The 18794-nt window shown below is 39.1% G+C and overlaps 1 protein-coding gene and 1 long non-coding RNA gene across 2 annotated transcripts; one reads left to right on the forward strand and one right to left on the reverse strand.

Moving 5' to 3' along the window:
* The first annotated feature begins 872 nt into the window (after positions 1-872).
* On the forward strand, positions 873-6025 carry LOC116715799 (uncharacterized). Its single transcript, XR_004338257.1, has 4 exons — positions 873-2366; positions 2469-2503; positions 2681-2831; positions 5218-6025. It is a non-coding gene; the product is annotated as an uncharacterized LOC116715799 (long non-coding RNA).
* A 737-nt stretch (positions 6026-6762) lies between these two features.
* Positions 6763-18579, reverse strand: LOC116715598 (trichohyalin). The gene is made up of 6 exons (XM_032556073.1): positions 15739-18579; positions 11071-11180; positions 10804-10929; positions 10265-10371; positions 8020-8201; positions 6763-7940 (listed from the first exon to the last, which is right to left on the reverse strand). The coding sequence occupies exons 1-6, from the start codon at positions 17944-17946 to the stop codon at positions 7779-7781; spliced, it is 2895 nt and encodes a 964-aa protein (XP_032411964.1). The 5' UTR covers positions 17947-18579; the 3' UTR covers positions 6763-7778.
* Positions 18580-18794: the final 215 nt, after the last annotated feature.

Below are 18794 nucleotides of genomic sequence, written 5' to 3' on the forward strand. Positions count from 1 at the left end.
ATTTGAGGTGTGTGTGCTCTAAGGGAGAACATTCTCATTATGTTTTAAAATTAAGTATTTACTTATCCTTTTCAGTGAATGATCAGAAAGTTTTATTCTTTGCAAATTAATGTTGAAAGTAATCATTTTAACAGTCATTGAGATTCTTCGCTTCTTAATGAGTGTATTTTGAGGGTACAGATTTGAACTTAGGATGATGCAAGCCCAGGGTGGGGACAAGTGCAGGAAATAAATATTTGATTTGATGACATTAGTATAACTTGAGGATTTTATGATTTTTTGGTGTGAAATAAATAATCTAGGATCATCCAATTTATTCTATAATGAAGAATCATATCTGCTTTGTATAAAAACTTTAATGTTTTTCTTTCTATGTATAATCATAAGTTGCAAACATGGAAAAGTTATGATGATGAAAAGTTGATCTAACCTGTATGGATTATATAACAAGTTAAAACTGTGAGCAATTAGATGATTTTTGATAACTGTGGAATTAAATGCTACAAATATCCATAATGAATTAATATTAAACAATGATATCAATAATTGGGAAGTAATTTAAACTAAGTCTTTGTCATTTAAATGATATTTTGATTACATGTGTATAAAATGTATTGATTGGTAAGATAAGGAACAGAAGATGACTCAGATGTGATGTGAGAAAAGTGGAAGTTGTCTTGGACAGAATATAGGTGGCTATAGGGGAACAGTTTTAATGGCAAAAAAGAGGAATTTTCCAGTACAGAGGGATGATTTTACGTGTCACAAAGGCATTGCCCAAAAAAGTATAAGGCAGAAGCACTTGTTAATATTCGGGGTTGTGCCTCGGGGACAGTCTTTGTGTTCACATCAGGAGGAGAGACCATAAAGACCATCTGAAGAACTGCTGATAATCCACGAGCCTAAGATTGAGTTTTCAGAATTTGGATTTCCTCAGGACTACTGCTTCACATTGGGTTTCTTTTTTTTGTTGGATACAAGAACTTTCAAAGGTTTTGTCAAGAACAAGTTGAAGAATTTTTTTATTAGATTTTTGGGGCTACATCTGACCATTGGGGAAAATTGGATTTTTACCATGTTTTCCACACAAAGAAGAAATGGATCAATCCAGGAAAAGGGGTACAAGCCTCACTCTGTCTCCTTGCAAATTTAAAAAGTTCACTTAGACACAGTTATAGGGAAGATATAGGGACAGATATTTTGTGAAATCCAAATTCTTTTGCATAGTCATTCACATTTTCAAACATATGTATGATCTCTTGTGTGAATTGCAAGGGATCTGAGCTTGTGCCGCATGCATGGTAGAGGGCGCAATAATGTCACACAGAGAGAACGTGTTAAGCCAACCACATTAAAAAAGACAGAAGTGCTCAGTGTTTGCGGGAGGAAACACGAGCATGTCTTTTCATGTTAAAGTTGTTATCCAACTACAGCCAGCACATCAACAACTTAATCCTCATTATCATCCGCCATGGTTGTTGTTTTTCTTCCTGCTTGAGCGTATGAAGTCACAGCATAGTGATGTTTGTTGAATATCAATGACATTCGGGTCAGATGAATCATGGGATTTATGCGACCTGACGGTATAGACACAGGTCACATTTGAAAAGATCAGATAGATATCAGATTTAGGACCACATATCCAGGTGATCCTAAATCCGATATGTTTGTGAGTTGCTTTAGAAAAAATCCTATCTGTGTTGTTCAGACTGTTATGAAAAGATCAGATGAAGGTCACATTAAGGGAAAAATAATCTGATTTGGTCACTTCAGCTTTTTTAATATTGCTACAACTTTGTTTCACCAGGAACTTTTCTCCATACAAATTTATATTTCAAGCTTACAAAGTCAGGCATAGTGATTAATTGTGATTATTCACTGAGCTAGAGTGTGACTAATCTGATCCTTTTTTTAATCGATTGACAGCACTAGTTTTAATTCACGTCTTATTAGAATTACTTAGACCTTTCACTAAATGTACTTAATACATTTCAGACACGACTTTCAGCATGCATATTGTATCCTCTTTTTCTTTCTAGCAGGGTTTGGGACACCATCAGATCTTTTACCGCCTGGCACTATAGCATCATCTGTCTTGTCGAAAGCCTCCCCATTAAATACGAGTCAATGCATGAAATTTAGTTTTTGCATAAAAACAACTGGGCTTGATAAAATGACAAGAAATGCGGAAAAAATTACTCAACGAAGTATCACTGCTGGGATTATGGCTGGAAGATCACAAAAAAGTACAGACACTTCCAGGTCAGGTAATCGAGCCAAGATACTGAAGATGATCTCAGTCCTTGCAGAGCTGCACAAGACCTTCAACAGCACACTGAGTTCACAAATCACTCTTATCCCTCATGGTAATTTTACTTTATTTTCTCACTTATGTGGATTCTAAAACCAGTTTCTATTCTTTTTCCTGATCTGCATTTGCCATTTTTTCTTCTCTTTTCTTATTTCAGCAAACAGCAAAAATCCTAGAAGAAAAAGTAAAGTGGTAAGATCCAGTATTCAGATCAATTAACTTTACTCCAGTATTATGATTTACAGCCTACATCATATTTTGTATACCATGATACAATATGATGTATATAAAAATCAGAAGTGCTTTTTATATGCATGATTCCTTCCAAGTATGTAAAACCTGTTGCCTGTTATTTCTTCCTGTGAGAAGCTCCCTGCTCCAGTAAAGACAACTGCTGCCTCTCTGCCAGCCTCGCAGACCACTGCTTCCAGGTCAAGCCCAGACTCTATTGCCCTGAGTATGCCGGGCCGAAACTTCAGGAAGTCTCTGCCACCACAGACCAAGAAGACCAACAAAAGAGGTGAAGAAAGCCAAAACCTTTTCACTATGCATCTGTGTTTGACACTTTTTAGAAACTAGAAATGACATTTTTATTATTCATTATGCCACATTTTGTCATTTTGTTGGGGTGACCAACAATATTTAAAGTACGTTAAAACTATACTACCCAAAGCATTACTTGATATGAGCAAGATGAGCAATGGGCTATTTTAACCTTCTGGCGGTCTTAGTATGATGGTCATGATGCTGTCATGGTTGGACAGCAGGGATGAGGGGGGTTGTTCCGTCAGACTGCCAGTTCCTGAAACCACACAAAAGAAAACCTTTGTAAAAGCACACTCAGGGTCACTGTGGACCCTCCAATGTTCCCTGTCTCTTAAGACCACAGGAGGGTTAAACTGGGTTAAATTTTGTTCTTTTTGTAGGCTGTTGCTCAAAATTTATTTGGTTGAGGCACTGCATGTTTGGAGAAATATTTGCTCTGGTTTTGAATTCTGTGTAGCTGGAAGTGTTTTGCTCAAATGATTTTATATTTGGACAGTTGTTATGATGCATAACCATGGCAACAATGTGTTGGTTTTACAACAAGGAGCAGCTAATTAAGCATCTAAAAAAAAACCTTAACTATGATCTCAAATAACACAACAGTTCAAATAACAGTTCCACGACTGCAGAGAAGGGCCAGAGGCCAGAGATAGAAGGAGGAAGTTCAAATGATCTCTTCCGTCTGTCATAATGGGTCACAATGGGTCATAATGGGTCATATCCCCGTCTTTCTCCTAAACTTTTTAACAATACGGTCATACAGATATTTAAACAGGAGCAGCTAAAGCAAATGAGATGGATGAAGCAATGCTTGCTAACAACTGGTGGTGACATCCAGCACATGTTGTGGAATATATTCCCTGTTGTCTTGAAATTGAGCTATTATCATGAGCTACTGTCATAAAGCAACAGTTTTTAGTTGGAAGCCTCTTCAGATTTTGTTTTTCGAGACTGACTGCTACCGAAGAGCATTCCTGCTCAGAGCATAACCATCTGACTCTTTGAAGATACTTGGATGATATGAGTTACAACAACATATCATTCTATGCTGAGATAAAATTGATTTAAACTCACCTGAATTGAAACAGCTATAGAATAGAGTATACTTTATTGATCCCCAAGGGGAAATTGTTTATTAGTTGACAAGCTACTCTATCCAAGGTGTTAAATATTAATAATATATTTATATTATTAATATAACCATGAGATGAAAGAGTGATGTAAGTAATTCAATGTGACTGAATATAAATAAATTAGGATTGCTGTAAATGAATATTTTAGTAATTGGGTATTCTATTGATTATGCTTACCGATTATATCTTCTTAACTGATTACTAGATTAATCAAAACACACTGTAAACAGAAGACGAGATAGGTTAGACTGTAACCAACATTTTTGCCTGTAACCATTAGATTATTTGATTAATCAAGTAATCGGATAAAAAAAGATCAAATAAAATATTGGTAAATCTAACATAACAGCTGTGTTAACATAACAGCTTATCAACATCAGTCTAATTTTTCATATATGAGCTCCTGCTGCACTCTTTCTCGCCACCAGGCAGCAGCTCCGGGAGGAGAAAGCCTGCCGTACCCCAGACATCGCGCCAGTCATTTTAAGGATGCTTATTGGTCCCCCAAAAACATGTTGCTACCACTTGGCTTTCCTCAACAACTTATAGGAGGAAGTGAGAGCGCTGCACAATGCAAATAATAACCTGACCGGAATACGGTGCTAAATAATAAAACAGAATTTAACGAAGCTCGAAGGCAGATAAATTTTCCTCGAGGAATTTTAACAATCGAGGAACTCAAATCATTACAGTACTTAATTAATTAAATAACAAGCATGTACATGCAAATATGTTAATCGATAAATGAGTGCAGTGAAAATTAGATTTAAGTTACTCTGTTATGAGGTGGTGGATGAGGTGGTGAGGCAGACGCGGTAGACCCAGGTATAAATGAGAAATGAAGGTTTAATGATGAAACAAGTCCAACAATAGTCCAACAACCAGGCAGCACGGCTGAGCAGAATCCAGGGCTCAAAGCCGGTAGCAACTGGAGGAAACGAATGGACAGCTGATGGAGACAACACATACGAACAAGCCAAATGAGACGAGGACCCGACAAAGACACAGACACACAGGTGACACTAAATACACAGGAGGTAATTAGGGAACGAGACACACCTGGGAGTAATCGAGGGGAGATAGGACAACGAAGAGACTCAAGGACACTGAAAACTCAGAAATAAACACAGAAAAACACAGATCACGACATACCCAGACTTGAGCATTGTAATGGTTGCAGGCAGAAATGTTGGTTACAGTTTAACCTATCTTGTCTTCTGTTTACAGTGTGTTTCTGGAAGTACTGTTCCCAGAACTGAAGTCTCCCAGCTAACACTGGTGTCCACTCAACACTAGTCACCTATGTCTGATCTTCCTACCGGTGATGTCTTCTCAACTAATGATCAACTCAACCATCTATCCCAACAGAGCCAGCCACAAATAGTTCTCTTTTCTTGTTCTGTTCCTGTTTCATTGTCAAGAACTTTGAATGAGCAGTGTAAGGTTAAACTTGTTATTTTACAGTAATGAAATGGTTACATAGAGGTTATCAATAGTGCAAACAGAATACCTGCTACAACAATAAGTTGACTGTATATAAAATGGTGAATGTATCCTTTCCTCTGCTGTGTCTTTTCTCTGACTTGTGCTAGGAGACTGTTGCCAGGCTTCAGAAAGCACCATGTCTACCCTCAGGCTGGCGCCAGTCTTGACTTGGCCCTTTTCATTTACTCATTTATTAACAAGACTGACCAATCAAAAACAGACGATGTGTGCTCGTGGTCTGGGCACATGAACAGATAGCTTTGTTAACCACATTCTGTTAAAGGATGGGCACATGTCAGTTTTGTGTTTGTGCCATGTTTAAAATAAAATTCATCTGTTGCATGACAAACAGCAGCCATGGCGACAATGTATGAAAAATGTCATCAGCTTTCTGTAGTTTCACTGTCAGTTTGATTCAAACTTTCATGATTTTAAAACTGATGTTGCTGTATAAAAAGTTGCCCTTTTGGAGTATTTAGTAGAGTTTAATTCCAAAAGTTTTATTTACAAACTGGAACAAAAATAAAACACATTCCATGATGCTCCTTCAGTACTTTGTTCTTTTTTTTTCTGCATTTTCAGGATATCTCATTGGATCAAACAAGCATACAATTCACACTGCATTAAACGGAAAGAGATTTTATTGTAAACGCTGAAAAAGCATTGCAAGATTTGACTGTAATTCCACCACCTGGTTGTAAACAAAGCTGAATCTAGTTGCATTTTAAACAAAGTATAAAAGTATGACAGAGTTTTCCTTTTTTCCTGATTGGCCAACAGTTTTACAGTTGGATAAATGGACATAAAATGCTTTAAAGTCAGTTCCTCAAACTTTTTCGTCCATGTTTGTAGTTTGATAGCGGTAATGCGATTATTCCCAAGTGTATTAAAGATGTCAGCAAAGAAAGACTTGTCTATCGAAGTTTACGTGTTGGGGCCAGAACTGGAGAATGTAGAAAACGAGACTGAAGGACCACGCATTAATGAAAATGCATCACAATGTGTTGTTACTGTATTTATATGATGCAGTGCGGTAGGCTGCATCATGAACCTCAGATTGTGCTTTGTCATAAAAAAATGAATTCAGGAAAAATAATAATTCTAGGTGAAGTTATTTTTATTGCTGATGTCATTTTTTATATAGAGGCATATCATATAAAGCCACTTGTGATCCTTCCCTTTAATTTCTACTGAATTTTCCATTTTCATTTGGCTGCAAGCATGTTTGTGGCTTTATTTTAACTATCATACAAGAACAGAATCACAGAATCACTTTTATCAAATAAATTGTGTACAAAAGATATTTTATTTAACACTTAACAGTGTTGTGATAACAGCTAACTCGGGTTTAAGAGAAAGTCACAATGTTGAAACAATTAATGTGTGGAAAAGGACATTTATTTGCACTTCTACCTCAAATCTACAAATACTCAAGTCCCCCACCCCCAGAAAATGCCTATAGCGCCTTATTTTAATATTTTAAACACCAAACATACCTTAATACACCTTAGAATTATGCACAGTAAACACTACCTTAGCACTACTGCAAAGATAACGTCTCTCTTGGTGGTACAGCTAATCAGCAGCAAGGAAAATGAACTGAATTCCTTTGCAAACACCAGCCAATAGTGTGTCAAGCAGCATTTCAGCCGAACAACCTGCATTTTCTTTAAAACATTTTACAAAACAATCCTTGAATGAGCAAATTTTCCACAAAACACTTGAGTATAGGTTCCAAAAAAAAATCTGACAACAGAAGAATCTATGAGTATACTGAACTAATAATAGGTGGGCTCCACTGTACTCACAGTCATAAGAACTAAGAAACTGAAGAAAAGAAATAAGGATACCAGATGTTTAAAGACCAAGGCCTTTACTTGTGATCACAGTATAACATCTTTCATTTCATTGTGATATCCATTTTTTGTTGTAAGTTATATGTCATGCAGTGATTTTACTGTAAATGTGGCTCTGCCATCATGTGAGAGTAAAGAAACATCACATGAAAAATGTACCAGAACATGCATCCCAACCGGTGAGTGCACAAAGACAAAATCATACCTCATCATTTTTAGTAAGTCTCTGTCTGTCTATAAAAACTATAAATTCACATTGGATCTTGTTTTGTTATAATCTGACTCTCCTCCCTCTACATCTTGACCCTAAACATTCAAACTAGCTCATTGTAGAACTTGCATCTAAATTTTTCCATGTTATCTTTTCCTTCTAGTAGGAAAAAAGATTTTTGATTTCTTTTAGTCAGGCAGTTTATTCCTCCAAACCAACTATTCCTTTCCCCGCTCCTATTTAATTAGTTTTGCAACATCCAGGTAGGCAAACTCAGTCTCCCGTTCTGCAGGGCAAGTGCTGGTGAACTCTGTCCTTAAGTAGGCACAGGTCAAATATCTCCACACACCAGTCATTTCTCCAGGGATGTCAAGTCCACGGTATTTCTTCACTACGACCTGATGAAGAAACCAGAGAATAATGAGCACAACAGGTCACACAATCTCCAGTGAAGAGATTGAACTTTAGTGACCAAACCTTTAGAATATGTAGCTTAGGTAGCAGGTTACAGTCTGCAAGGGTGAGTTCAGGCCCATCCAGGAAGCTTCTGGTGGACTCAGGCAGGTCTCCAACTGCATCTGCATCAATCTCCTCAGACAGCGGCGTCCTCAGGAAGTCATCAAGACGACGGAGAGACTTTAACAAGGCTTTCTCTAAGGCTTTCATTACAGAGGGACAGAAAGAAAAAGTCTGAAGCATAAAAATGGATCAAGTTGGATTTTTTTCATACATACACATTATCTTCATTTTGCAAACTGTGGAAGCAAAAGCAACAACTTCCTTTCAACATTTAAAGCTGCAGTATGTAACTGATAAAAAATTCTTTCACAGAATAGTGACAGTGTCAACAAATATGTAAAAGAATTTTCACAAATAAGATTGTGATTGACAGCGCTAAGACCCTCCTCCTGGCTCTGATTGGTTATTTATAGTTAGCACTGTGAGCACTGGAAGAAGGCATAGGAGCTCAGTTTTTCCACATTATCTGTCTGATACCATACAATCACAGAATAGTGACAGTGTCAACAAATATGTAATTGTATGGTATCAGACAGATAATGTGGAAAAACTGAGCTCCTATGCCTTCTTCCAGTGCTCACAGTGCTAACTATAAATAACCAATCAGAGCCAGGAGGAGGGTCTTAGCGCTGTCAATCACAATCTTATTTGGCACTGATCATCTCTCCCTGCCTCACCGGCTAGCTGCAGTGCTTTCTGATACACTGGCTAGTAAGTATGGGCATCAACGACAGCTAAATATGGAGCTAAAATCACACATATGGAGACTTTAGGATGATCCACTGCTTTTTGCTGATGTGTCATTAAATCTCAATCAAATAAAATTGAAGATCTTTTTCATAAGAGATAAAAAGGGTTAGAAATATTTTTGGAAAACACAGAACTTTTTTTTCACATATTTATACAGCAAGCAATTTTTGAGACAGCATCAGGTAAAATTATCCTGATCAAAATTAGGAAATGCTGTTATGGTCATCACAAGGGTATGTTCACAGAAAATGTTCATAGTCACAGGTAATTCTTCTGCTGGCAAATGTATTCTGTTGTGCTAAAAATATTACTAAAATAATATGAACCTTTATAATTCCTGTACTGCAGGGGTCTCAAACTCGCGGCCCGCGGGCCAACTGCGGCCCTCGGGACGATAGTTTGTGCCCCCCCCCCCTCCTTAATATGAAAGTTTAATGTTAGTGCGGCCCGCGAGTTTTACATAATTGGCACTTTTCAGTGTTGTGTGCGGAGCTGAACGAACTTACCAATCACGGTGGAGTATATTGCTCTCGGGGGCGGGACATCGGCCGGGCCTATTTGTCATTATTTGCATGCGGTACATGCGCAATTTCCGCGGCCTGCTTCACGTGCTTCAGCGTCCAGTCTAGACCCGGAAGTTGCTGATCAGTGTAACGTAATTAAGGTTAGGCGCTGTAACGCTTGGGTTGTGTTTAAGGGAGGAGAGGAGGCGGCAGATTCGTCAGGACGGTCAAAAACTCATAACCACTCTGGTACTGGGAATTCCACCATGTTGTCCTTTAATAAATACGCTTTTCACCAACCTTACAAAGCCCGGTTGAACGGCTGCTATATTATCAGACATGAAAATTGAGCAGCGTCCAAACAACCCGTAACATTACTAAAAAGTTAGGGAGCTAACATGTCCATCTAGCACGTTTCTCCCACGCTCTCTACAGAGAAGCCGTGGCGCATACTTCTGACATCATTAGCAATACTAGAGTATCTTAAAGAGACACTACACAATTACGGCTGTTACAGCGCCTGACTACGGCCAAATATGGTAATAGGCAATCAGAAAGGTTCGGCTGAGGAGACCGTGTGTGTGAATGCGGCCAGCCTCACCCAGACTCTACCTCCAGCAGCCCCCGGGTAAATTGAGTTTGAGACCCCTGCTGTACTGTATTAGTGTAATAATCATCACAACTTTAAAGAACACCTTAGAAATTATGTTAACTTGTAATAACAAAACCTGAAAGTCTGAGAAAAAGAACAATAGCATCAAAAACAATAGTTCGTCCCCACACCAAATCAAAAACTTAGTAATCTTTCAGCTTTTACTAACCCAAAAGACTACACCACTACATCTGTACCACATGAGGGTGATGTTTAGCTACTCTAAGCACAGATGCAGAGGATGAGACCAACGGTAAAGCAACACGTTCTTGTCCAAATCATATAATCTCTCTCTTACCATCATGTGTGTCTCTTCTTGGGTTTTTGATGTAGGCAGAAAACTTGGCAAAGATGTCGATTCCTGCTGTGTTGGCTTCAGGATGTTTGGGAGCTAGCCTGGGGTACCTGTTTTTTTCAAGAAACAAAAAAGAGCTAAATAAACTGTGTGCTAATATATTTTGGCAGCATAAGTAGTCAGCAAAGTGGGCATAAACATAGCCTGTGCATGTTTTAGCACTTCTCACCTTGTGAAGCCAATTTTTCCAATAAATACTGTGTTGTGAGGACCCAATGCTAAATATCAAACCCAAGGACTGGGCCCCATGTTGTTTTTGGGTTAAGGGTTAGCTTTAGGAGTAAGATATGAATTGAGTTTAGGTTAGGTGTAGAGTTAGATATGCAGTGGTAGTGTTTAGGTTTAGGATATTGGTCAGGGTTTGGCTACAGAAACAAATGAAAGTCAATGCACAGTCCTTGTGATAACAGACTTGTGTGTGTGTGCGTTGGTGGGGGTGCGTGGGTGTGCGTGTGCGTGGGTGTGTGTGGGCGTGTGTATACCGTGGTGGAGTCAGTTTCTCCTCCAGGAACTCCTCTATCTTGTTAACATCAACCTTGACCTCGCCATCAAATGTCATGAAAGGAGGATTGACCCCTGGAGCGAGGTCCTGTAGGTTTGCTGGCTTTCTGAAGGTACACATTAATTGATACATGAACAATAGCGTAAAAATGCAAGAACAACTTCTTGACATCTGCCTCCAAAGAAACTAAGAAAACAAACTTTAATGCTTACACTGTCAATATGAAAAGATGGTGACAAGAAGTTACCTCTTAACATCCACTGTGGTGACAGTAAAGACGACTCCTTTCAGCAGTAAGATCATGAAGATTCTCTGAGAAAAAGGACAGTTTCCAATGCTCTCTCCATCACTTCCTGCCTAAACACATGCATACAAAAATATGTTCATTTTTTACATATTCTTCATAATAAAAAGGCACCAGCCCCATATGATCCTGTAAAGACAATTGGGTATAGGATTGCCATGCCTAATGGCAATTAAAAAGTAATCAGCAGGGTAATATGTCTCACAGCTGGAGGAATTTAAATTTAAGGACTTGCTGAAGTTGGTTTTGTTAGACTACCGCAGGGCAAAAACTGTGTGTGTGAAGGGGTGAACAAAGCAATGTAGAGTGTGGTGGCAAACAAGTGGTACATTTTGCCTGAAGACTTTTTAGCCTTTTGCATTTTTTCTACATCCCCCAAATTCATTGCAGGCATACCCAGAGGATGTTCATCCATTGTCCAGTATGCCAAGTGGTCAGTTCTGCTTTGAGTCTGGATGTAGTGTGATTGACTCAGACCTGGACATTCAGAGACACATAAAGCCAATGATAAAGTTGGCCTTTTTATCACCTGAAGTACATTTCCAGAATTAAAAGACTAATGTTCCAACAAAATCTAGAGAAACCTTTATATTTAGTCAGTTTGATTACTGCAACAGTGTCGTCATTAGTCAGCATAGAAAGTCAATCAGATAACTGCTGTGATCTAAAAGATCTAAAAATCAACCATTGTCCTCTTTTGCTCTGCTGTGAGAGAGTTCTGACTAATAAACTGGCCCACTAGGTCTTGTCTGCAGGTTTGCACTTAACATAAATGACTGGTCAAAAAACTGCAATCGGTGCTCCCCTAGTAAAAAGAGCCTGGAGTAGGCTCTGAGGTGTTACACATTCAACACGAACACAGTAGAAGTGGGTATTTGTGGTCAGCAGTTCTTCTCAGCATCAAATAGTGGGTTAATCAGCTTAAAGAGTGAGAATGGGGAGATTAACCTGCTATTGGGAGCAGAATAACACAAGTACACTGCAAAGCCATTGGTTTTTATCTCATAAATAGACAACCCTGATGTTGTCTCTAGATGAGACAATTTTGAATCAGAACTTGTCATATTATTGACGATTTGACCTGTACACACAACCAACACAGTGAAATCCAGTCCATGTACTCATTCCATAATATTTTCATCCATCTACAGGCAATGCCCCAGAGCTCCTAATAAAGAGGCTATTGTTTGAATGTGAGGTCTCGTGGTGTGTAAGCTTGTTGTGCAAATATTTGAGGCACAGCTCAAATACCCCCTTATTGTGGAGTTGGACCATTGCTAATTCCCTTTGTAATTCATGCCCTTTTTCCAAGGCTTCTGGTCTATGGAAGAGCAGAATGAGCTGCTCTATGGTGATGAGGGAAACCCTAAACTCTCCATCATTATAGAATAACTAAGACTTTATACACAATGTGCTATTCTGTCCCTTATCACTAGGATTGCATGCCAAAGTAAAGCAAGCTATCTTGTCTGTTGGATTAGAACAGCACTGGTCTAATAGGATAAAGAAAGCAGTCTGTCAAACACACATACTGTACATGGACCACAAATCCTATAGGTGTGTGTTCTTACAAAAATGAAACTGGTGTTGGAGCTAAATTCCTCAGTTCGTATTACTACTGTAGATCTTTTGATATCTTTTGCTTAAAGTGTTTGTCTCAGTTTTGTGGTTGGTGATAGAAGAAGTCTCCCTATACCTTGAATTGCAAATTGCTTGGTTGCATTCTTTAAATTTAATTAGGTTCCAGGAAGAGCTACATGACGTGCTTATCCACATTCCAGATGGCAGTCAAAGATGTTGTGATGCTATCTATGGCTGCTATGGATGTTTCTGATAGTGGTAGGCTCCAACCAGAACTACTAGTTTAAGAAAAGTATGTTAAATTCTTCAGCCTACCAAGCTTTGAAAGTATATCAGTTCACCATTCAATCTGCTGCTTTGCATAAGTATTCTTGTCCAAATTACTTTTTAGCATTCTGCCATGTTCTAATCCAAAAGCATAGTGGACTCTCATCTATTGTGATTCAGCAGTCGTGGATTCATCTATTCACAGAATGTTATGTGGGACATAGTTCCAAATTATTCACAGATAATCAACCTATTCACCTAAAGTATATGGAAATACTTACTCTTTAGTATTTCAGCTTAGGAACCCGGAATACATAGGTGGAATGCTAGTTGACATGTCATTGGCTGGTGTTTGCAAAGCAGCAAATCCATGAACATCATTGATTTCCTTGTCACTGATTGATTGTATCTCCATAAGTGGGGATAGGGAACACTATAAATGCTAGCTTTTGCAATAATACTGTGCATTATAACACATATTAATAGTGTTTGAGCTGTAAAAATTGTTATTAGTGTTTTTAGAAGTGATCTCAAATATTTGAAAATTTTAGCCACAATTCCTTTACTGGGTTATGGCAGTTGCAAACATTGGTGTAGATTCTTAGTCATCTAGGATTTGACAATCCTAAATACTTAAGTAGAACACTGGACTTTTTTTGTTTCTTGAAAATGAATACCAAAATGTTAGTTGATGTGTCTCAAAGAGTGACTGACTGTAAAAGCACCTGAGACAAATCAGGACTGTAGAGTACTGCAGATGTTAGAAAGATAAAGTTGGAAGGTGCTTCCTCTGTTTTAAATTTGTTTTTCATGTTGAAGATAGATGGCTAATTTAACTCCTTTCTACAGCTGTCTCCCCTGTCTTTTTATACATTGATTCTTTTTAAAGAGTGTCCCTTATTTTTGAGATGCAGGCCTTCAACCAATGAGCTGGCTCTTCTGTGTTTGGCATTGCTTTTATAACACAATTTTATTTCTCAAACAAAATTGCAAATGCAAATCGCTGAACTGGACTGCATATACCACTCTGCTGAGCTTGTGTTAGGGTCTCTGTCTAGTATCATGTCTGAAAGTGTTTGGTTTAATATGCACCAGAATGTAAGGCTTAATAAGAGTAGAGTGCCTTCTCTGGGTCGGGGGATGTCCTGCCCCAAGTGAAGGAATTTAAGTATCTCAGGATCTTGTTGCAAATGAGGGAAGAAGGGAACGGGAGATCGACGTTCCTAGCCTCATCTATGGTCATGAGCTTTGGGTCATGACCGAAAGAACGAGGATACAAGCGGCCTAAATGAGTTTTCTCCATAGGGTGGCTGGGCTCTCCCTTAGAGATAGGGTGAGAAGCTCGGTCATCCAGGAGGGACTCAGAGTAGAGCCGCTGCTCCTTCACATCAAGAGGAGCCAGTTGAGATGGCTCAGGCATCTGGTTAGGATGCCTCCTGGACGCCTCCCTCCTCAGGTGTTCTGGGCATGTCCCACTGGGAGGAGGCCCTGGGGAAGACCCAGGATACGCTGGAGGGACTATGTTTCTCAGCTGACCTGGGAACGCCTTGGGATTCTCCCAGAAGAGCTGGAACAAGTGGCTGGGGAACAAGTCTGGGCCTCTCTACTTAGGCAGCTACCCCTGCGACCCGACCCTGCATAAGCGGAAGAAAATGGATGGATGGATAAAAATCCTTCTTTGTTTCTGGGATACTTCAGACATATGTTTCTCTGTCTTTCCCTTTACTGGATTGAGTTTTGTGTTTTCTTGGAATCCTGGACACCTTAGCAAAGGCCCAGTGAGGGTACTTTCTAAGAAGTACTTTCCAGATGATTTTGTGTGCCTTGTCCTTAACTTTCATCATTGTAAGGACCGGTTTATGTTACAAGTGAGTGATGACATTAAAAATCTTAAGTACATGTCCGTGTGTGCAGGATTTCAAATCCATGATCAGAACTGCAGAAGCATTTTGTTTTGTTCTGTTTCTGCAGAGCAAGTCCAATTGCCTTCTACTCAAGCACTTACAAAAGGACTTACAAAAGGGAAGTATGTAATCAGCCCTTCTAAGGCAACATTTTAAAGGAACTTAGGCCTTATTGCTGCTGTATTGTCTCTGACATCTGGTAGTGGTAATGAATGAAGCTCCAGCCAGAAATATCAGTTTTGAAAAAGTAATTTTAAACTTCAGCCTACAAAGTCACTGTAGATCTTCTCATTTGAAAAACTTAATTTTCATTTTATGAAGGACAATACAATTAAATGATCTTACAGTCTTATTGAACCAGAACCTTCTATGGTTTAGGCTTAGTTTGGTATTCAATATAACATCAACTTGTAAATATTGATATGTACAACTCTAGAAAAAATTAAGAGACCACTACACTGAACTCCATTGAAAACCTCATGGTTAACCCACCAAATATTGATTTCTGAACTCTTTCTGAGTTAAAAATTTTACTATTGTTGTTTCTAAATGAATATGTACTTGTTTTATTTGCATTATTTGAAGTCTGAAAGCACTGCATCTTTCTCATTATTTTGACCATTCCTCATGTTCTGCAAATAAATACTATTTTTGGATATGTGTTGTCAGTAGTTCATAGAATAAAAGAACAATGTTAATTTTACTCAAACATATACCTATAAAAAGTAAAATCAGAGAAACTGATCATTTTAAGTGGCCTCTCGATTTTTTCCAGAGCCATGTATAGGCCTTAAACCAGTTTTGTTGCATATACAACTAGATTGTGTGTGAAGTGCAGTGTTAGAACTCCATTCATTACCTTCACATAGAGAGAAATTTCATGGTTCTGATCTTGAAGTGTTCTGCTGTTTCTTCGTTTAGGATGTACTGGGCTTTCCACTTTCCTGTGGAAGATCAGCTTGACCTCCTCTCTCTCGTCCGGGGTCATCTCCTCCCGCTGTGGTATATATGAATGGCCATCCTCCAGTAGCACTACTCGCTTCTTCTTCACTTGGTCATCTTTTTTTTTGGACTGGGATTCATCTTTGATCACTGACTTTAACTCTTTCATCCAGTCTCCCTTCTTTGGTGAACCTTGCGGTTCTGGCACTTTTTTCTTTATCATCCATTCTTGGTCTCTCCTTTCATTCTCCAAGATATTTTTTCTAAAAGGCCTCAGTTCTTTTCTCCGGTCCTTCACCTCTTCTCCAATCCCTTCATCTTGTTGGTCTCTTTTAATCCAGTCATCATCTTTTCTCATGGTTGACACCAGTTTTGATTTCCCCTGTCCTTCTTTCCAAAGTGGTTGTGGTTGTACCCCCACAGTTCCATTCTCTATTACCTGCTTCAATCCTTTAACTTCAGAGTCTTTCTTTATGTCTTTTAAAATCTGGTAATTCTTTTTCTCTTCTTTTTCTTTTAGTTTCTCTTTCTCCCCCTCTTGTTTTGTGCACTTTTCTTTTTCTTTGACTTGTTTCTTTTTTTCCTCTTCCTTTTCTCCAGCTTGAACTTTCACTTTTTGAAGCTCTTTATCCTGCTGTCTCTCACTAGTTGTACCAAAAGGCCATCTTATAAATGGAATGCTTGGGACTTCGGTGGACTCTATAATGTAATCATCTAAAACAGTGACAGGTTCCTCTCCCATTTCAACTTCTGCTTCTACTGGATTTTCTTGTTCAGTCTCTTTCTTATCTTCAGCAAGTTGCCTGAGTTCCTGATTGTCTCCTGGACCTATTTCAGACATTCTGAGATCTTGCAAAAGATGCTCCTGCACTCTGCCTCTTTCAGCTGTTGTAGTTGTATTTTCTTTTAATGGGACTTCAGTTTTTTCATTCATTTCAGATGCGTCCCTCTCCTTATCAAAAATCTTATCTTTGTGTCTATCTACAGACACATCCTGCACATGCAGCTCACCCGGTTTTACATGAATATCAGCTGCCAGGTTTTCAATCTGATGAAACATTTCTTTTTCCATTTCATCTTTCCCCTCAAACACTAAGTCTCCAATAATTTTTTGGCATGTCTTTCTTTCATCTTCCTCATCTTCCAAAGTCTCAGCCTGGCCAACTCTGGCCCCTGTTTTCCTTTCCACAACCCCATTCTCTGTCAGTGATTGTGGTTCAAAGGTTACAGCAGGCAGCGTTCCCGGTTCTGTCTCATCACCTGCTTCACTTCCTATCTTTGACTCAACATTGGAATGCTGATCATTAGAACCAGAAATGGTGTTTGTATTTTTCCTGTTCTCATTGTTTTTCACCTTATCTTGATGGTTGGTTATTATCTGGTTGTCCTCGGTTTGGGTAAGTGTATTGACTTCTGTGCAGTCATTGCTTTGGCATGGATTACCCTGAGAGCTGACATTTTCCTTTACTGCAGTGAGAACTTGGGCCAAGTCTCTCTCTATGTGGTCAGGATATTGGGTCGTGTTTTCTGAAGTTTTTCTAACAGAATATTTTCTTCCATCTCTGGACTGCCCCAGGCAGACGTCAAGACAGTTGACATTGAGTTCTTTTAAACTGGAGTCCCGCATATTTGTTTCAATTGAATCTGTTTCCATACATTCTTCTGCATAGATTTCCTCCCTGAGGACTTCACTGCTGGCTGAAATTTGATATTTCTTAGCCTCTGCTAACACAGAAGAAGAACTTATAAATGTCTCACATTCTTTGTCTTTTGTCTGTTCATCTAACTTTCCTCGATCTTCATCCTCCGCTTCAGTTCCCTCATTTACATGCTCCTCTCCTTCCTCGTGTTGTAGTGAAGCCACTTCACTTCTTTTTGTGTCCTCATTTTGACTTTGCTGTCTCGACTCATTCACAGTGTCATCAACTTGCTCCTGTCCTTCTGCAGTTAACATTAAGACATCTTCACCTACCTCCTCTGCTAGTTCCACCTCTTCAAATTCCCCCATTGCCTCCTCATCCTCTTTACCGCTCTGTGTGTCCCGATCTGAACAGATGGCTACTGGGCTGTAGATAACGGCTCTGTTTGACAGATCTGGGTGTTGGCAGGAGCTGAACTGAGCCATGAGGAACTTTTACTGAATGATGGAATTTAATCCAGAGCTAATGTTGCCCAGAATCCCAGGATACGATTGACTCAATTGATTAAATTGCTCTTTGTTCGGTAACTTTTAGATGAGTCTTTAAATCCAGAACAAAGCAAAGACGAATATTTACCAAACCTTTATATTCAAAGAAGTACGATGTCTTCAAAATCCAGACTCCAAAATTACAGAAATGAAGAAGTTCAAGCGTACAATATGAATAATATCCACCTGAAGGATCAGCTTGACTTCTTGATGTGAGACTCCTCTGCTCCTGTCTACTAGCAAATGCTGGATATTAATATGTACAATCTTACTCCCTCCTTCTCTTCCACTTCCTCCTCCTCTTCTATGTCCTCTCTCTCTCTCTCCCTCTCTGTTCAGAGATTAAAACAAGGCTGATCCCCATATGACCAAAGGCTTTAATCTCTTTGCAATTCAAGGACCAGCACCTTTTAAACAGAAAAAAAACAACTCAGCAGAACCTGCACTAAAACCTTTGCACCTCTTAGGTTTACAGTTTGTGCAAACAATCAGGTTAATTAAATTCTATTATTGAAAAGTTCATTTCTGCACAGTGGAGCAGTTGGTAGCGCTTGCCTTGGTTCCAGGATTCGATTCCCTGCCCTGGGTTTTTCTGCATGGAGGTTTAATGTTCTCCCTGTGCATGTGTGAGTTCTTGGGTTCTCCTGCTTCCTAACAGTCCAAAGACATGACTTTCAGGTTGCTTGGGCTCTCTAAATTCTCCTGAGGCGTGCATGTGTGTGTGTATGCCTGTGATGGACTGGCAACCTGCCCAGGCTGACCCCGCCTCTCACCTGTTGACCGCT

This window comes from Xiphophorus hellerii, chromosome 24, assembly GCF_003331165.1.
Source record: "Xiphophorus hellerii strain 12219 chromosome 24, Xiphophorus_hellerii-4.1, whole genome shotgun sequence".
Taxonomy (NCBI): Eukaryota; Metazoa; Chordata; class Actinopteri; order Cyprinodontiformes; family Poeciliidae; genus Xiphophorus; species Xiphophorus hellerii.